Here is a 20102-nt window from a genome sequence, read left to right on the forward strand (position 1 = left end):
GTAAGTAAGGGAAGCAAAATACCCGGGAGACCCCACTTGGGGTTGGTAGGGCTATGGAGAGGGGTGGATAGGGGAGGGAGCTCAGAGAAAAAGCAAGAGGGAGAGCGGAGGCCAGAGGTAGCTGGGTCTTTATGGAATGATTTATTACAGTATCACCTCACAGGGCCAGCAATACATGAGAGGAAAGCACTGGACAGGACTGCAAAGGCCTCTGGGAACGGCATGCAAACACTGCAACGAGGTCAAGGGCAAACACGGCGGCTGGTCCCCTCCCCTCCTGGTGTAGGTGGGAGGTGGGGGAGGGGGAGAGCTCGTGATGGGGGAGGGAGAGCATTTTTTTAAACCCCATTTTTTTTCCCTTTTATTACATTAAAAATAAGATTCGTACTTTTGTGTAAAATGACCAGCGGTGGTCTTCCTTGACTTGAAAATAATAAAAAATAACACACACAAAAAAATCATAAAAAAGGGGAAATTAAACTGTAACCAAAGAGAGCCAAAGAGAGAGGGAGGCAGGGGGGAAGAGAGGGAGCTCAGAGGCTGGGGGTGTTTCTCTGTCTCCTTTCCCCATCTGTTCACTCTGCTCCAGTGCAGTTTCCAGATTCTCCTCCTGGACTGTCCCAGACCAGTCAGAGAGGTCCAGACTGATTGTTTTGGGGGAGGCGAGGAGGAGCAGGGGGCCTGAGGGAAATGGGGCAGAGGGAGGTAGCCAAGCCAGGGCGAGGAGGAGGTGGCGGCTTGGACAGCATGCTACAAGGTTGTGTGGTGGACTCACTGCCCCCGCCAACCCGCCTGGCCCTGCCCCGTGACATCCCCCTTGGGGACAGAGAGACAGCACCTGGCAACTCCCAGCACACACTTCTCCACCTGGCTCAACTCTGGGATCCCCAGCATGGGGGAACAGGCTCGGAGAAGGTGCTGGGGGGAGTGCCGGGGGGAGATCAGGAATATAGGCACCAAGTCCAAAGTCTCTTCCAGGGTTAAGTCTGAGCAGGTCCAGGGCCCGATGGCATCTCAGTCTCTGTTGGGGGGTGTGGGGGAGGGGGCACAGGGCCCCCCTCCCCACCTCAGGTTCACAGGTGGAGCTCATGAGCTTTGATATGTTCTAGCTGTTCCCGCAGCTGCAGGAAGGAGGGCCTCATAGTTGTGTCCAGCTGCCAGCAGTTCTTCATAACGTCGTACACGGCCGGGGGACAGCCGTCCGGGGCATCCATTTTGTAGCCCTTCTCCACACGGGGGACCACATCCTTTAGAGGCTGGGGAGGGGAGGCGAGAGGAGGTGATCACTTCTGGGTCTTGCTGGGTGGAGACTCCCCTTCCTCCCCATATCTGTGGCAACTGGGCTGGCTTCCTCCAGCTTCCTTGCCAGCCTCCCTGATGCACTCACTGCCTCCAACCTCGCCTTCAGCTTCCACACTGGCCTCCCTGCCTCAAGGTTGGCCTCCCAGCCTCCAGCTTCACACTGGCCTTCCCGCCTCCAAACTCCTCACTGCAGGCTGACCTCCCAGCCTTCAACCTCCTCACTGCAGGCTGACCTCTCAGCCTCCAACCTCCTCACTCCAGGCTGACCTCTCAGCCTCCAACCTCCTCTCTAGCCTCTAGCCCCTCTCCTCTCTAACCAGCAAAGTGATATTTGTTAAGCACTTACTATGTGTCAAGGACCGTTCTAAGCGGTGGGGAAGAAACAAGATAAATCAGGTCCGGACACAGTCCCTGTCCCACATGGGGAGGGAGGAGGAAGTAGGAGGGAGAACAGGTATTCAATCCCCATTTTAAAGATGAATTTCTTTGGTGGTGATCCTGGCTGCTCTCATCACACAAAGTCCTCATCTGTGAGGACTTCTCCAAGACGGCCTCCAGACCTACTGCCTAACAATCCCCACCCTGTGGGCCCAGGCCCTTTGCTTCCATCAGGCAAATCTGTTCAGTGTCTTCCCACAGCTAACCTTCCAAGGCCCTGCCCAGCCTTCTCCCCCATCTCCCAAAGGGACTGACGGCTTCTCTCCTTCAAACTGAAGGCTCTTGCCAAAGGTTATTACCCAGCCTCCTCCAGGAAGCCTTCCTGGATCGACGTTACCCAACTCTTGTCCCTTGCTCGGCATCAGAGCTCGTTCAGAGCCCACGCTTCTGTCTGAATTTTTTAAGGTCTAAACCAGTCATTCCTCCTTTATCCCTCCTGGTATGTTTACAGCTTTGCCAGTTCTGATTCTCCCGCCAGCCTAGTGAGCCCTCTGAGGCCAGACCTTACTTTCCTTCTCCAGGTTACACCTTGCTGCCCATGCCAGGACAGGGCTCTGCTCCTAACTGGCACTCTGGCCATCTGGGTCACCCCCCTCCCCTAGGCAGCCAGCAGGGGGGTGGGACATCCACACTTACGATCCTTGGATAAGGCACTCGTCCGAAGGAATAGATTTCCCACAGGAGGATCCCGAAGCTCCACACATCTGACTTGGTGGAGAATTTCTGCCAGGGGAGAGAGGGGTGAGAGCATTCATTCATTCAATCGTACTTATTGAGCACTTACTGTGTGCGGAGCACTGTACTAAGTGCTTGGAAAGTACAATTCAGCAATAGAGATAATCCCTGCCCACAACAGGTTTACAGTCTAGAAGCAGCGCCCCAAACACTAGGTGTCCAAGCGCGTGAAAATTTGGGGTGGTTCAGTCCCCCCTACCCACGGGGACGCCCCATGATGAAGGCCTGCCTGGCTTGCCCCTTTCCCATGACCCCAGTGCTCTGGAAAATGCCTGTCTCACCCAGGGTCCCCCAGTGTCACACCTGAGATCGATGAAACTGAAGCTCAGAAGCTGGGGGGGACATTGAAGTTGGGCCCAGAAGTGAGTAGGAAAGGACCTCGGACTCCTGGAGCCCAGCTCCCAAACCTGGAGGGCTGGCTTGGTGGGTTCTGGTGGGCCACTGGCTCCCTCGCTTCCCTCTCCGCCCCCGGGCCCCTCCGATGACACCCCAGCTGCCTCACCTTCTCTCTCAGGGCTTCAGGGGCCGTCCATTTGACCGGCAGCTTGCCAGTGTCCTGGGTGCTGGATGCCTCCTTGGTGAGCCCAAAGTCACTGACTTTGGCGACGTTGTCTTCAGATACCAGCACGTTGCGGGCTGCCAAGTCTCGGTGAACAAAGTTGTTGTCCTCCAGGTACTCCATGGCCTCGCAGACGTCTCTGCCAGGGAAGGGGGCAGGGCCGCAGGGGCTCAGGGTCTCTTCGGCCCCCAACCTCCCTGCCCCGCCCCCTTCAAGGGAGGTCACCCCTCCCGGCCCAGTGGGACCCTTCCCCAGGGAGCCGCCACCCACCAGTTTGGGCCCACTCTGGGGGGAAACTGCACATGTCACCACCCAGCCCCTGCTCCCAAAGCCTGGCTGCCCTACTCACAGGGAGAACTTGAGAAGACAGTCTCCACCCAGCACCGATCTGCCCCGGGAACGGAGGTAATCCACGAGGCTGCCCTGTGGAGGACAGCCAGAATCTCCATTGGTCACAGCCCCTCCCCAGCCACCCTCTCCCGTCAGCCCACTGGGTTAAGTGAGAGGAGAATCCAGGCCTGGAAGTCAGGAGACCTGGGTTCCAATTCTAGCTACTGGGTAACCCTGGGTAAGTCATTTCACTTCTCTGGGGTTTAGTGTCCTCCTCTGTAAAATGGGGATGAAATACCCATTCTCCCTCTCCCTTACATTTTGGGCCCCAGGTGAAACATGTACTATATCTGATGTGACTTCATCTAGCCCAAAGTGTAGCACAGAGCTTGGCATATCCTAAGGGCTTACAAAATACCACCTGTGTCCAATCCAATTATCCTGTATCTACCCCAATGCTTAATGCACAGTTAGCGTTTGACAAATACCACCATATCCAACAGGCACTAGGTCTGATTCGATCATCCTGTATCTACCTAGGTGCTTGGCACAGTGCATGGCACATAGTAAGCACCTAGAAAATAGCACAATTATTCCTCTTCTATTATTCTTAGCTATTCTTAGAAGGATTATAGCAGAGGACAGGATGTTCTGGAAAAAATATATCCATGGATTTGCTATGAATTGGAAATGACTCGACGGCACTTAATAACAACAATAATAATAATAATAATAATAATTCTTAGAAGCAGTTTGGCCTAGTGGAAAGAGCCCAGGGCTAGGAGTCAGATAATCTGTGTTCTAATCCCTGTTCTTCCTCTTGTCTGTTGTGTGACCTTGGGCAAATCACTTTTCTGTAAAATGGGGATTCAATCCTACTCCCTCCTAAATAGACTGTGAACCCCAGGTGGGATAGGGACTGCAAACTCTGGTGACTTTTTATCTACCCCAACACTTAGTACAGTGCTTGGCACAGGGTAAGTGTTTAGCAAATATGAGAGATCTTATTACTGTTCTTGGCTGGGGGAAGGGGCAGCCGGCTCACCTTCGCCATGTACTCAGTGACAATGTAGAGACCGCCCTTCTCCTCCACGATCACGCCCAACAGCTGCACCAGGTTGCTGTGTCGGAGCTGCCTGCGGACACGGGGAGAAGCTCAGCCCGCCACCCCTTGGCCCCCCAGTAAGGTGCCCCTGCCCCACAACTCACGTCATGACGGAAGCCTCAGCCAGGAAAGCCTGGGCGGTGGCGTCGTTCTTAATGCACTTGACGGCGACTTTCTTTCCCCGGTAGTCCCCCAGCATCACATCTGCAAGGCGACCGGGGAGTCAGGGGAGCCAAGGGACCTCTCCCGCCTACTGCCCTTTTCCGGTTCCCAACTGGGCCCCCTCCCCCGCCCCACTCAGGAGGCTCCCTGGGCTCCTGGTTGCCACCCGCATTCAGCCAAACTCTTCCAAGCATGGACTTCCGGCTCTCCACCCCGGCTTCTTGTCATGTCAGCTATAGTTCCTGCTCCTGCCCTCCACCCCCACCATGACCCTTCAATCTTCCCCCTCCAGTCAGCCCATCCCAGTTGTCCTCAGCCATCACACTTCACATTCCCCTTCCTCCACCCAACCCCTCCCCACCCCTTGCACTGTCCCCACCCCTCTCCCCCGCCCCATCCCTGTAATCACCTCCCAGCGCCGGCCCCCATTAACTCACTCCCATCCAACCCCTCCTCACCCCTCGCGCCATCCGCTCCCCCTAAATCTCCACTGTAGCTTCAACCAAGCACAGCCTGTGGAGCCCCCACTCCATCAAGGGGAAGATTCCCTTCATCCTTGACCTGTTCCTGACTAAAACCTGGTTCTCCCCAGACAAGTTTCCCCTCCTACTCTCTCCAGAGGAGGTCTCATCTTTACCCACTTCCCCAAGTTCACTGGGAAAGGAGGTGGTGTCGGCTTCCTTCTCACGCCCCAATGCCACTTCCACACCATTCCACCCCTCCATCCTTTTCTTTCCCTTCCTTCGAAGCCCACTCTACCACCCACTCCAGATTCTAGTAATAGTCATCTACGACCCCATGTCCCACTTCCAACTTTTTTAACTATTTTGATCACTTTCTTACATTCCTTCTCTCTTTCTACAAGCCTACATTGATCCATGAGGATGTCAATATCCACAGAGATGTTTCTGACAACGCTTCCACTGACTGCTTTCTATTACTCGACTCCACTGATCTCCTGCTAGACCCCATGTCAACTACTCACCAACTTAGACACACACTTGAACTCCTCATCTCTAGCCACTGCACAATCTCTACCCTCACCAACTCTGAAATCTTTCAACTGCCTTCTCTCCCACACATCTACTCCTGACAAATCTGTGCTGTTCCAACACAGAGACCTCTGATCTTTTGACCCCATCCACTTTTCTCAACTTTTCAAGCCCCATTTAATCTCCATACCCAAACTACCTTCCCTTGATGACCAAACTGACATACTCAACTCACTTTCTCCCCTATCCCTTCCATCTCGTACCACTAACCCACAGCTCTGGATCACCTCTATCTTCTTCGCTCTTGTGCATGAGGTGCAGAGCGCTCCTGGCGGAAATCTAGATATCAGGCCGACCTCATCCACTTCAAGTATATCCTTGCGTGCCTTAACTCTGCCCTCTCTCCTGCCCGGCAAAATAATTTCTCCATCCTTACTGACACCCATGCCCACTGACCTCACCAGTTGTTCCAGACATTTAACTCCCTCCTCAAACCCTGTTCCCTCACCTCTTCTATCCCTTGCCCCTAATGAGTTGGCTATCTACTTTATTGAGAAAATTGGCACTATCAGGCATGATCTCCCTAAAATCTCCCTTGCCTCTCCCCAGTCACTTCCCCCTCATGCTCCTTCTTCAACTCTCCAATCTTTCGCAGAAGCATCTCCAGAGGAGATCGCCTGCCTTCTCTCAAAATCCACGCCCTCGACCTGTGCATCGACCCTATTCCTTCATCCCTTATTGAAAAACTTGGCCCGTCCCTTCTCTTCCTAACTGCCATCTTCAACTGTTTGCTCTCCAGTGGCTTCTTGCCCACTGCTTTCAAACATGCCTGTTTCTCTTCTATCCTAAAAAATATCCTCACCTGAACCCAAGGCTCTCTCCAGTTATCGCCCCATCTGTCACTCCTCTCCAAACTCATTCATTCATTCAAATGCATTGATTGAACACTTACTGTATGCAGAGCACTGAACTCAGTGCTTGGGAGAGTTCAATACAACACTAAATAGACACATTCCCCACCCACAAAGAGCTTACAGTCTAGATGGGTAGAAGACAGAGGAGAATATAAATTAAAGACATGTAAATAAGTGCTGTAGGACTGGGAAGGGGGATGAACAAAGCGAGCAAGTCAGGGCAATGCAGAAGGAAGTGGGAAAAGAGGAAAGGGGGGCTTAGTCAAGGAAGGCTTCTTGGAAGAGATGTGCCCTCTAATAAAGCTTTGAAGTGGAGGAGAGTAATAGTCTGTCAGATTTGAGGAGAGAGGGCATTTCAGGCCAGAGGCAGGGTCTCTATCTGTTGCCGACTTGTTCATTCCAAGCGCTTAGTACAGTGCTCTGCACATAGTAAGCGCTCAATAAATACTATTGAATGAATGACATGGGTGAGGGGTTGGTGGTGAGATAGACAAGATCTTTGAGCAAGTTGTCTACACCCACTGACACAGGTTTCTCTCCTCCAATTCACTCCTTGATCCCCCTACAATCTGGCTGCTTCCCCTCACTCCACAGAAACTACTCTCTCAAAGGTCACCAATGATCTCCTTGCCAAATCCAACGGGCTCTACTCCATCCTAATCCTTCTTGACCTCTCAGCCGCCTTCAACATTGTCAACCACCCCCTTCTCCTGGAAACATCAACCTCGGCTTCACTGATACTGTCCTCTCCTGGTTCTCATCTTAGCTCTCTGGCCACTCATTTTCAGTGTCTTTCATGGGTTCCTCCTCTGCCTTCCACCCCCTAACTGTGGGGGTCCCTCAAGGTTCTTTAGTTCTGGGTCCCCTTCTATTCTTCATCTACACCCACTCCCTTGGAGAACTCATTCACTCCCATGGCTTCAAACTACCACCTCTATGAGAATAATACCCAAATCTACATCTCCAGCCCTGATCTCTTTCCCTCTCTGCAGTCGTGCATGGCCTCTTACCTTCAAGACATCTCTACCTGAATGTCCTTTTATGTCTAAAACAGAACTTATCTTCCCTCACAAACCCCATTCTCCCCCTCACTTTCTCATTCCTGCAGATGGTACCACCATCCTTCTTGTCTCACAAGCCCATAATCTTGGTGTTATCCTTGACTCCTCTCTCTCATTCAACTCATATATTCAATCCATCAGCAAATCCTGTTGGTTTGACCTCAACAACATCACTAGAATCCAACATCACTAAAATCCACCCTTTCCTCTCCATCCAAACTGCTACCATGTTAATCCAATCACTCATCCTATCTCCCTTGATTACTCAGCCTCCTTGTTGAGCTCCCGGCCTCCTGTCTCTCCCCACTCCAGTCCATATTTAACTCTGCTCACCTGATCACTTTTCTTCAAAAACGTCAGGACATGTTTCCCCACTCCTCCAGAAACTCCAGTGGTTACCCATCCACCTCCACATCAAATAGAAACTCACCATTGGCTTTGAAGCATTCAATCGCTTTGCTCCTCCTACCTCACCTCGCTACTCTGCTACTAGAACCCAGCCCACACACTTCGCTCATCTCCCGCTAACCTTTTCAATGTATCTTGCTCTCATCTATCTTGTCACTGACCTTTTACCCACATTCTATCTCTGTCCTGGAAAGCCCTCCCTCCTCATCTCCAACAGAGAATTACTCTCCCTCTCTTCAAAGACTTACTGAAGACACATTTCCTCCAAGAGGCCTTCCCTGACTAAGCCCTCCTTTCATCTTCTCCCACTCCCTTCTGCATTGCCCTGACTTGTTCCCTTTATTCATCCCCCCTGCCGCCCCAGCCCCACAATAGTTACATACATATCTGTCATTTATTTATTTATATCGATACCTGTCTCCCCCTCTAGATGATAAACTCATTGTGGGAAGGGAGTGTGTCCATTTATTGTTATATTGTCCTCTCCCAAGCACTTAGTATTGTGTTCTGCAAACAGTAAGTACTCAATAACTACATTTGACTGACTCCTGCTCCTTCGTGTGGCTATTCCCCCTTACTCCTCTTTGCTGAGCCACAATTCCACCTCTTCCTCAAAATTACTCCATCGTACTGTGCTCATCTCCCTGGCCCTCGAAATCCTTCAATAGCTAGAGACCCCTTCCAACTGGCTTTCCTGCTACAACCTAGCCTGCACATTACACTCCTCTAACACCAACCTCTCACAGTGCTTTGCTCTCGCCTGTCGCCATCGACCCCTTGTTCACATCTTCCCTCTAACGTGGAATCACTTCCCTTTCATATTCGATAGTCCACCGCTTTCCCCGCTTTTGATGTCCTCCAAAAATCTCATCACCTCCAGGAAGCCCTCCCTGACTAATCACAAATCTCCTTACCCTCTTCTTCCTCCCTTCTGTGTCACCTAGGCACTTGATTTCTCATTTCTAACATTTAGGCACCCCCTTGGGCCTCATGTCCTTATCTTCAGACTCGCTCGTTTCCCCTGTCATTTACTGTAATGTCTGTCTCCCCTGATAGATTGTACGCTCTTCGAAGGCAGGGATCTTGTCTATTCTATTCTACTCTCCCAAGTGTTCAGCACAGTGCTCTGCACAGAGTAAGTGTTCACAGGATAGCACCGACTGATGACTACCTCCACCAAGTCCCCCTCCCACTGACCAGTCCCATTACTCCAACTCCTTTCGGGTGTCTGGAAGGAGGGCCTACAAATGGCAGGGTCACGGCTGTGTGAGACTCAGGTTTTTAAGCTTCCTTATGCCTCCGACCTTTGTGATTCTGCTCCCGTTGGATTCAATGTTTTCCTTCAACTAACTGATGGTATTTACTCAGTGCCCTGGCAAGAGTCCAGTATGGAGTCAGAGACAGCGCTGCCGCCCTCCAGCAAGCAAGCGGGTCGGCATTGCTGGCCTCCTGGTAAGCTCCCTGAAGGCAGGGGCTGTGTCTTTCCCCTGCTGGGAAGTTTCTCCCAGTTCAGACCAGTCCCTGGTGACTATCTGGGGCCCAAGCCCACCCTCTGCTTACTCTAGAGAGCTGCAGTCTTACCTCCAAACTCCCCCTTCCCAATGGTCTGCAGCAGCTTCAAGTCTTTCATGTTGAGGGCCCAGCCACCTGCGGGAGAGTGTGGGAGGAGACAGCTGAGCTGGGGGGGAGAGCCAGAGGCGACTGGGGATGGGATTGTGGATTAGTAATAATAATAATAATAATGGTATTTGTTAAGCGCTTACTATGGGCCAAGCACGATTCTAAGCGCTGGGGGGGATGCAAGGCAATCAGGTTGCCCCTCATGGGGCTCCCAGACATAATCCCCATTTTACAGATGAGGTAACTGAGGCACAGAGAAGTTAAGTGACTCGCCCGAAGTCACACAGCTCACAAGTGGCGGAGCCAGGATTAGAACCCAGGACCTCTGACTCCCAAGCCTGTGCTCTTTCCACTGAGCCAGGCTGCGTAAGGATTAGGGGATGGGGTTGGGTTAGGGACCAGGAGCTGGGTGGGTGAAGGACTGGGTGGATTGGGGACTGGGGATAGGTAGGGGTTGGAAGGCATCCCCAGGGAGGGTACGGAGGCTGCAGGCAATGGGGACGGGGAAAAAGACTCACTCCGGGAGAACTCGTCCTGTGCCGCTACGGTGCCCTCCATGAGCTTTGGCTTGATGAGGCGGGTGCAGAGGCCGTCCGCATCTGTGGTGTAGTGCTGTCGGGGGGAGGCGACACGAGGCTGAGGCCCAGGACAGCACACACCATCTCCCAGCATCCCCCAGTCCTTCCCCACATCCCAGTTCTACTGGACTCCTCAGGTCACGGCTCTCCCTGCCCCCACCGGCTATCCCAACCCTCACGGTGACTTCGGGATCCAGCTGCACCTGCTGTAGGGTTCACCTCCTCCTTTCCCCCGAATCTCCACCCATTCTGTATTAGGGTAGGTCGGTGTCCCGTCTCCCCGCCGATCCCCAAAAGTGGTGCAGGGGGCAGGGGCAGTGCAGTTAGGGGCGCCTAACCCATTCTGCCCACCAGGGGGCAGCACGGGACCAGGCTTGCCCGGGTTCCTGGACTGGGGGACTTTGTCACTGGCCCGGGCAGGGGTTGGGAGGGCAAAGGGCTCCCGTCCCCGGCCTCGGGGAGAAACCAAGCTGGACTCCTGGAAGTGGGAGACAGAGGCGCCCTGGGAGCCCCTCTCAGGGAGCGCCAGACTCCCCCCGCCACTCCTCTTCCTCCTATCCCACATCCCCCCAGATCTGGCCCATCCCACCCACTCAGTCTCAAATCCTCCTCGGTGCCATCGTACCCTCTCTTCCCACGGGTTGGCTCCGGGCCCTAGGGGACCTAAGAACCCCTCCATTCCCTACCCCATCTTGTTCTCTCCCTCTCCCTCCGTGCCCGGAACTAATCATTCTGAGGGGGCGAGAGCAGCCAGCCGCTGCTCAGCTTCCTGCCGGTGGGACCCGGGACAGGAAACGCCCCGGCTGCTATCGGGCAGAGCCAGTCACCCGCCCGCAACCACAGGCAGCGGAGCGGAGGGGGCGGGGGAGGAGCGGGCGTGGGAAGGGACGGGGACTGGTGCCGGCAGACCCAATCAGGTGGGGCAAGGGGTGCCGGGGTGGGGGTGGGGGTGGGGGTTGAGGATGACAGCCGGAGGGCGAGTCCCCCCTCCCCTGTAATCCCCCTGGGAAACAGTGGTGACCCACAGACCCTGGTCTCTTGCAGCACCCCCTCCCCATGGGTACTCTCCAGTCCCCATGCCCACCGTAGCCAGGGAGAAAGAGCTCAGGCCAGGGGGCAGACCAGGCCCAGGCTTTACAAAGATCTGACTAGATGGCAGAAAGAGAAAGTGACGGGTGGGGGAAGGGGAGCACGGGTTCAGCCGCACGTGCTGGCTGTGGAAGCAAGTATATGCAAATAGTTATGGATGGGTGAGGCCCATCAAACCCTGTGTAACAAGCTCATTCCAGCCTTAATAACTGTTTGTCCCAATAATCCAGTATATAATTTAATAACCTTTTAAAGGACTTCAAAAAGAATTCTCTTGTAAGAAAGTGCCCCACACTATTTTGTTTCTTCAGTTTGGCGGCTAAGGGTTTCGCTATCTGGTGAGGGGGTGGGGGTTGTCAGGTATATGAAGGTGGGTTTGGAAGTGTGAGCGTGCGGGGAGAAGGGGTTGGGTGCGATAATAGCAACTGTGGTATTTAAGTGCTTATTATGAACCGAACACTGCACTAAGCGCTGGGATAGATACAAGATAAACAGATCCCTCGCTCAGTTCACAGTCTAAGTGGGAGGGAGAATAGGTAGTGAATCCTCATTTTGCAGATGAGGGAACTGAGGCCCCGACAAGTTAAGTGACTTGCCCACGTTCACACAGCAGACAAGAGGTAGAGATACACGTCCAGGTGAATATCTAAATCCTACTTGGGAGAATGAAAACCCTGGGTGGGTAGGCATGTACCTGGGTAGGGTTGCTTGTATAGGTGAGTAGACAGAGATATGGTATATGGCAGCACATGTAAGAGGATGGGGGAGTCTGACTATATATGTACAACGTAGGTAAGGACGTATATGTAGGTTCAGTATGGGAGCGACTGTGTCTGAGGGTGTGTATCGACATATAAGTGGGTGGATCTATAAATGGTGTGTGGGTACAGTACAGGAGAGAGTGTGTGCAGGTGGGAGAGTGTGCCCACGTTTACTTGTGTGGGTACTATATATGTATATACATAAGTCTGCAAAAACAAGCCCGTAGGTGTGTGAGACTGCGTGTTTGTGGCACAATAGGGGTGCAAGTGTGAGTCTCTAGAAGCAAGTCCGTAGGTGTGTGTCTACGGGTGTCAGTACAGTAGGGGAGCTAGTGTATGCCAGTGTGAGTCAATGTCGGTAAGAATAAGCGTGTAGGTGTGTGTGTGTTTGGGTACAGTGAGTGAGCGTGAGAGTGTGAATCTGAATGTCTACATGAACAGTATTCATCATTGATGTTTTTGTTAAGTGCTTATTAAGTGCCAAGCCCTGTGTTTAGTGCTGGGGTACATACAAGACAATTGGAGGGAACACAGTCCTTGTCCCACATGAGGCTCACAGCCTCAGAGGGAGGGAAAACAGGTAATTAATCCCCATTTTAGAGACAAGTACACCGAGGCCCAGAAGTGAAGTGACTTGCCTAAGGTGACACATCAGGAAAACAGCAGAGCTGGGATTAGCACCTAGGTCACCCAACTCCCAGGTCCAGGCTCTTTCAACTGGGCCATGCTGCTTTCTGAGGGGTGGGTATGTGTGTACGTGCACAGGTGTGCGGGTATGTATGTACACAGTAGGGAGCAAGTGTGATTCTCAATGTCTGTACGAACGAGCTTGTAGTTGTGTGTCTCTACGTGTCAGTATGTGTGTGGGTACAGTAGAGTAGCGAGTGTCTATGAACAAGTGCGTAGGTGTGTTTGCCGATGTGTGAGTGTGTGTATATACAATAGGGAAGCAAGTGTGAGTCTGTATGAATAAGAGTGTAGGTGTGTGTACCTAAGTGTCAGAGCATGTGTGTGGGTACAGTAGGGGAGCGAATGTGAGTTTTCTATGAACAAGCATGTAGGTGTATGTGTGTGTACGCCTGTGTGTCTCCAGAAGGAGAGTGGGAATGTGTGGGCACAGGGGAACAGGCTGGGCTCCAGAAGATATCTGAGCAGGGAGGGCAGGGCCGGCTCTCGCTCACAGCTTCAACGGGGCCCGCCAGAGTGGCCCGGCAGGCCAGGGGCTTCCGGGGTCCGTCGGAGTCCAAGGGCCGGGTGGGATGGGGTGGGGCATGCTCACCTCCACCAGCTGCATGAGGTTCTCAAAGTAGACCTCCTCGTCGATGCTCAGTTTGCTGGCATTGTAAATGATGCGGTAGTGCTCCACCTTGCCCTCGCAGCTGACGCACAGCGTGTAGTCCCCTGGGTAGTTGGTGCTCTCCCGCACCAGGAACAGCCCCGTCTCGGGCGGGTACAGCAGCCGCTCTGCCTGCTCCCGTGTGATTTTCCCATGGAACCAGCTGGGGGCCGGGGGAGAGAGATGGTGAGGGGTACAGTCCGGCCACCAGCAGAGTCACCCCAGGTCCAAATTGGGCGGGGGCGTGGCCTATGGACTGCTGCCATTCGAGGCCTACGTTCTGGCCACCTGGACCCTGAGATGGACCTCCCAGCCTCAACCACCTGGGGCCAGCATCCATCGATCCATAAGTCCATAGTATTTACTGAGTGCTTACTGTGCGCAGAACACCATACTAAGCGCTTGGGAGAGTTCGCAGACACATTCCCTGCCCACAGTGAGTTTACAATCCAGATGGGGAGACAGACACTAATACTAATAAATAAGTTGCAGATATGTACATAAGTGCTGTGGGGCTGAGAGTGGGGTGAATATCAAGTGGCCAGAGGGTGCAGACCCAAGCCCAGAGACAACGGAGAAGGGACAAGGAGCTGAGGGAAACACGGCTTAATCCGAGGAGCTGTGACCTTAACAGTGATATTTACTGAACACTTACTGTGCGCAGAGCACTGCACTTGGGAGAGCACAAGAGTTGGAAGGCCTAAACCCTGCCCTCATAGAGCTTATAAATTAGTGGGAAGTTAGAGATAGGGGAAGTGGCAGAGTAAAATGAAATGTAACTAAGTGCTGAGGGGCTGGGGACAGGGTAAGCAATAAAGTGCTTAGGGGGAATGGACTCAGGTGCCTAGTGACACAGAAAGGAGGGAGAGCAGGGTGGGGAGATGGGAGGTTAGTCAGGGAAGGCTTCCTGGAAGAAATATGATTTTAGAAGGTTGGGAGATTTGGACCCCATCCCTCCACACCGTAACGAAGTGTTTGCCCCTGTCTTTCTTCCTTCCTTGATCACCATCTTCAACTGTTCAATCTCCCATGGCTTTTTCCCACTGTTTTCAAACATGCCCATGTCTCCCCTATCCTAAAAAACCCCTCTCTTGACCTCCAGTTATTGCCTCATCTCCCTCCAGTTATAGCCCTCATTTCCTCTTTTTTTTTTTTTTAATGGTTTTTGTTAAGCGCTTGCTATGTGCCCGGCAGCGGGGCAGATACAAAGTAACCAGGTTGGACACAGTCCACGTCCATATGAGGCTCACAGTCTTAATCCCCATTTTGCAGATGAGGTAATTGAGGCCTAGAGAAATTTAGTGACCTTTCCAAGGTCAGAGAGCAGATGAGTGGCAGAGCCAGAATAAGAAGCCAGGTCCTTCTGACTTCCAAGCCTGCGCTCTATCCACTAGCTCATACTGCTTTTCTCACTACCTTCTGCATCACCCTTGCACTTGAATTAGCATCCTTTATTCACCCTTCCTTCAGCCCCGCAGGACTTACGTACACAACCGTAATTTATTTATATTAATGTATGTCTCCCCCTTTCGACTGCAAGCTCGCTGTCTAGCGAGCGGGTCTATCAATTCTGTTATATTGTATTCTGCCAAGAGTTTAGTACAGAGTTCGGCACACAGTAAGCACTCAGTAAATATGATTGATAGATATGAAAGGGGAGGGAGTACCAGGTGGCTGAGAAGACATGAGCATGGGTTAACTGCAAGAGAGATGAAACTGAGGCACAGGAAGTAGGTAGGTGTTAGAGGAGCGAAGCGGGCGGGCTGGGTTGTAGTAGGAGAAAAGTGAGGATAGGTAGAAGGGAGAAGGAGCTGATGGAGGGCCTCAAAGTTGATAGAAGTTTCTAACCGATGCGGAGGTGGGTGGGCAACCATGGAGACTTTTGAGGAGGGGGGAGAAATGCACAGAATGATTGTTTAGAAAAATGATTAGGGTAGCAGAGCAAAATATGGACTTGATAGGGGAGAGACAGGAAGAAGGGAGGTCAGTGAGGAGGCTGATGCAACATTCGAGGCGGAAAACAACATGTGCTTGGACCCAGCGCGGTGCAGTTTGAATGAAAAAACCATACTTTCCCCACCTTCAAAGTCTTACTAAAATCACATCTCCTCCAAATGGCCTTCCCCGACTAAGCCCTCATTTCATCTACTCCCTCACCTTTTTGTGCCGCCTTATCTACCTGCATTGGTAGGCTTTAAGCACTTCATTCATTCAGTCGTATTTATTGAGTGCTTACTGTGTGCAGGGTACTGAACTAAGCATTTGGAGAGTACAAGACAACAGACACATTCCCTGCCCACAACAAGTTTACAGTCTAGAGAGGGGGAGACAGACATTAATATGAATATCCAGCGCTTAGAACAGTGCTCGGCACCTAGTAAGTGCTTAACAAATACCAACATTATTAGATAAATTACAGAAATGTACATAAGTTCTGTGGAGCTGGGAGAGGGGAAGAACATAGGGGGCAAGCCAGGGAGACGCAGAAGGGAGTGGGAGAAAAGGAAAGGGGGGCTTAGTGTGCTTTCAGTAAGGCTTTGGTGGGGGTGGGTGGGTGTGAATGTCTGTAGGATTTGAAGAGGGAGGGCATTCCAGGCCAGAGGCAGAACGTGGGCCAGGGGTCGGCGGCGAGACAGATGAGATCGAGGCACAGTGAGAAGGTTAGCATTAGAGGAGCAACGTGTGCAGGCTGGGTCGCAGAAGGAGAGTAGTGAGGTGATGTAGCAGGCGGCAAGGTGACTGAATGCTTTAAAGCCAATGATGAGTTTCTAATTGATGTGGAGGTAGATGGGCAACCACTGGAGTTTTCTGAGAAGTGGGGGGACATGTCCTGTATGCTTCTGAAGAAAAATTATCTGGGCAGCAGAAATATGAACTGGAGTGGGGAGGGACAGAGGCTGGGAGGTCAGCAAGGAGGCTGAAGCACTATGAGAAGCAGCGTGGCTCAGTGGAAAGAGCACGGGCTTTGGAGTCAGAGGTCATGAGTTCAAATCCCAGCTCTGCCACTTGTCAGCTGTGTGACTATGGGCAAGTCACTTAACTTCTCTGTGCCTCAGTTACCTCATCTGTAAAATGGGGATTAAGACTGTGAGCCCCACGTGGGACAACCTGATTCCCCTGTGTCTACCCCAGCGCTTAGAACCGTGCTCTGCACATAGTAAGCGCTTAACAAATACCAACATTATTATTAATCCAAATGGGATAGGATGAGAGACTGGACTAACATGGTAGCAGTTTGGATGGAGAGAAAGGGTGGATTTTAGCAATGTTGTGACTGTGGGACCAACAGGATTTAGTGATGGGTTGAATATGTGGGTTGAAGGAGAGAGAGTAGTTAATGGTAATGCCAAGGTTACAGGCTTGTGAGACAGAAAGGATGGCAGCACCGTCTCCAGGAATGGGAAAATCAGGAGGACGACAGACTTTGGGTGGGAAGATAAGTTCTGTTTTGGACATGTTAAGTTTGAGATGACGGGATGACATCCAAACAGAGATATCTTGAAAGCAAGAGGAAATGCGAGACTGCAGAGACGAGGAGAGGTCAGGGCTGGAGATATAGATTTGGGTATCATCCGCAGAGGTGATAGTTGAAGCCTTGGAAGCGAATGAGTTCTCCAAGGGAGTGGGTGTAGACGCAGAATAAACGGGGACCCAGAACTGAACTTTGAGTGACCCCCACAGTTAGGGGGTGGGAGGCAGAGGAGGAGCCCACTAAGAAGACTGAGAATAAACGGCCAGAGATATAAAAGGAGAGCCAAGAGAGGACAGTATCAGTGAAGCCAAGGTTGGATAATGTTTCCAGGAGAAGGGGATGGTTGACAATGCTGAAGGCAGCTGAGAGGTCGAGGAGGGTTAGGATGGAGTAGAGGCCACACTGGATTTGGCAAGGAGGAGATCATTGGTGACCTTTGAGAGGACGGTTTCTGTGGAGTGAAGGGGATGGCAGCCAGATTGGAGGGGGTCAAGGAGAGACTTGGAGGTGAAGGATTTGAGAGAGCAGGTGTAGACAACTCACTCATGGAGTTTAGAGAGGAATGGTAGGAGGGAGATGGGGAGATAAATGGAGGGAGCCAGGGGGTCAAGGGAGGGGTTTTTCTAAGATGGGAAGACATGAGCATGTTTGAAAGCAGTGGGGAAGAAGCCATTGGGGAGTGAACAGTTGAAGATGATCACTCTACAGCCTATCCATAATTCAATTTAGTGTCTGTCACCCCTCCCCACCTCCCGCAAGACTATAAACTTCCACTGGGCAGGGAACAGGTCTAACCAACTGTGTTGTACTGTTCTCTCCCAAGTGCTTAGAGCAATGCCTTGAACAAAGTAAGTGCTCAGTAAATACCATGGATTGATTGAGACGTCAGAGAGGCTGTGCAGGTGTACCAGGGACATGGCCTGGGCCTGGGCTCAACCAGCTGAAGTTAGGCTCTAGGTCTATGGGGGAATTCTAGTCAGCATTCCCAGACAGATTGAAAGGGAGGGCAGAGGAGCCCGAGAGAAGGTCCATTCCCCTGACGATAAGCTGAGGCTTCCCTCATCTTGGGCAGGTCTCCAAGGCTTCTCAGCCCTGGGCATGCCTAGAGATCAGTTCTTCCCCCTAGGGGGTAGCCTTGAAGTTCAGGTAAACAGCATGGAAGAAGGACCCCAAAACTGGACCATCCTAAAGAAGATGGACACAGCTGTCACTGAGCTGTCACCAAGAAGTACATGTTAGCAACCCAAGGCCGACCATTACCCTGTCCTACTCAGTAACCCTCCCCACCCCGTTCCTGTTCGTGCTGGGTACTCACGGCATAAGGCTCAGTTTGGTGCCCGCTTTCACTCCTTCCCGCTTCTGGACGTAGTTGGCAGGGATGATACCTTCACGGCCCACGTTATTTTTGGCTTTGTACCAGTTAGGATCCTGCAAGGGAAGAGTGATATTTGCCACACCTTCGCAACACCCAGGACCCTCCCTGGCATCGTGGCACTTCCCCCTACCCCCACTGCTCTTGGGGAGCACCAGGCGGGTTAGAGAGGGGTGTCAGTTCTGAGATGTGGGGAAACTGAGGCAAACCCAAGCACTCAAAGCCCCCAGTCACCCCCAGGGCCTGTGTTTCACCCCCTGCACCCAGCCGAGTCCTGCCGCCGATGGTTTACCTTGGTGACGGCAACGATGGTGAGAACGTCACCCTTGCAGAAGGGCAGGTCTTGCTCTGCTGTGCCATGGAAATTGTACTTGGCAATACATTCTGTACCGGATGGCCACACGGCCTGAGAAGAGACACACAGGCAGGTGAGAGGTAGCCCTAAGCCACAGAGGTCTCAGCTCTCCAGGGGAGTCCTAGAGGTGCCGGACTGGGGGTGGGGGGAACGCACCCCTCCCCTTTTGGCCAGAATGCGTGATGGAGGAAATGGGGAGTCTCCAGACTTTCCTGCTTAGATTGTGCTTTCAACCCCGCGTGTGGTCTAAGGTTAAGTAGTTGCATGCTCCTTGTGGGCAGGGAACGTGCCTACCAACTCTGCTATATTGTCTTCTCCCAAGTGCTTAGTACAGGGCTCTGCACACAGCAAGCACTAAATAAAACCACGAATTGATCAACTGTTCCTACTGAGAACTCACCTCCTCCAAGAGGCCTTCCCAGACTGAGCTACCCCCTTTTCCCTCTGCTCCCCCTCCACCCTCTGCTCCTCCCCTCCCCCCTTCCCCTCCCCTCAGCACTGCGCTCATTTGTATATATTATTACCCTATTTATTCTGCTGAGGTGTACATCCCCTTGATTCTATTTATCGTGATAATGTTGTATTGTTTTTGTTTCGTTCTGTTTTGCTCTGCCGTCTGTCTCCCCGGATAGACTGTGAGCCCGTCATTGGGCAGGGATTGTCTCTATCTGTTGCCGAATTGTATATTCCAAGCCCTTAGTACAGTGCTCTGCATATAGTAAAGTTCTCAATAAATACTATTGAATGAATGATCCAGCACCTCAGACTACATCTCCCTGGGGTACTATCTCTTCTTCCTCTCTGCCAAGGTGGCTAAGACACTCCCCTTACTCCACTGGCTGGTCTCCATTTCTCCCAGGATAAGAGGGTGGCCTTCTCAAAGAGTCCTGGACAGACTGCCCTGTCTTCCGAACCCACAGTACACCAAATCCAAAAGGAGTCTCGTGTTGTCGGAAGAAAAGATCCTGATTCTGCTGCCTCACTCTAGCGCAAAAGTCAGGGGAAAACACAACCCCTGGTGGGACTGAGAAGCAGCGTGGCCTACTGGATAGAGTGTGGGCCTAGGAGACAGAAGGTGCTGGGTTCTAATACAGGCTCTGCCACTTCTCTGCTGTGTGACTTTGGACAAGTCATTTAACTTCTCTGTGTCTTGGATACCTCATCTCTAAAATGGGGATTAAGACTGTGAGCCCCATGTGGGACATAGACTTTGCCCAACTTGATTATCTTGTACCTACCCCAACACTTAGTAGTGAGTGTCTAGCCCGGAGTAAGCACTTAAAAAATGCCATTAAAAAAAAGGGATTGGGTGTACCTGCCCAAATCCAACCCATCTAGGAAGGATCCCAAGGGACCATCTTCCCCACCCCTCCAACTCTAGCTGGCAGGGTCTCAAGCCCAAGATGGGCAGATGGGATTTTCCTGCCTGAAGACACCTCCAGAGGGGGTAACCCAGGGGAAAGGCTAACTTCCTTCAATCCACCAAAATCCCTCCAGCAGCAGTACAGTGGGT

At 52.2% G+C, this 20102-nt stretch overlaps 1 protein-coding gene across 2 annotated transcripts in view; it reads right to left on the minus strand.

Annotated features, from left to right (window-relative positions):
* Window positions 1-117: 117 nt before the first annotated feature.
* The window catches only part of CSK (C-terminal Src kinase), a 49090-nt gene continuing 29105 nt past the window's right edge, over window positions 118-20102 (minus strand). For both annotated transcript variants that reach the window (XM_029065104.2, XM_029065105.2), the window contains exons 3-13: window positions 18527-18640; window positions 18178-18290; window positions 13334-13553; window positions 10145-10238; window positions 9588-9653; window positions 4574-4673; window positions 4410-4500; window positions 3384-3457; window positions 2978-3173; window positions 2377-2463; window positions 118-1256 (exon numbers count right to left, since the gene is read on the minus strand). In XM_029065104.2, coding sequence (XP_028920937.1) covers window positions 1074-1256; window positions 2377-2463; window positions 2978-3173; window positions 3384-3457; window positions 4410-4500; window positions 4574-4673; window positions 9588-9653; window positions 10145-10238; window positions 13334-13553; window positions 18178-18290; window positions 18527-18640 — 1338 coding nt within the window. In that variant the 3' untranslated portion in view covers window positions 118-1073. The remainder of the gene's footprint in view (window positions 1257-2376; window positions 2464-2977; window positions 3174-3383; window positions 3458-4409; window positions 4501-4573; window positions 4674-9587; window positions 9654-10144; window positions 10239-13333; window positions 13554-18177; window positions 18291-18526; window positions 18641-20102) is intronic.

This window comes from Ornithorhynchus anatinus, chromosome 5 (genome assembly GCF_004115215.2).
Source record: "Ornithorhynchus anatinus isolate Pmale09 chromosome 5, mOrnAna1.pri.v4, whole genome shotgun sequence".
NCBI classification, from domain to species: domain Eukaryota; kingdom Metazoa; phylum Chordata; class Mammalia; order Monotremata; family Ornithorhynchidae; genus Ornithorhynchus; species Ornithorhynchus anatinus.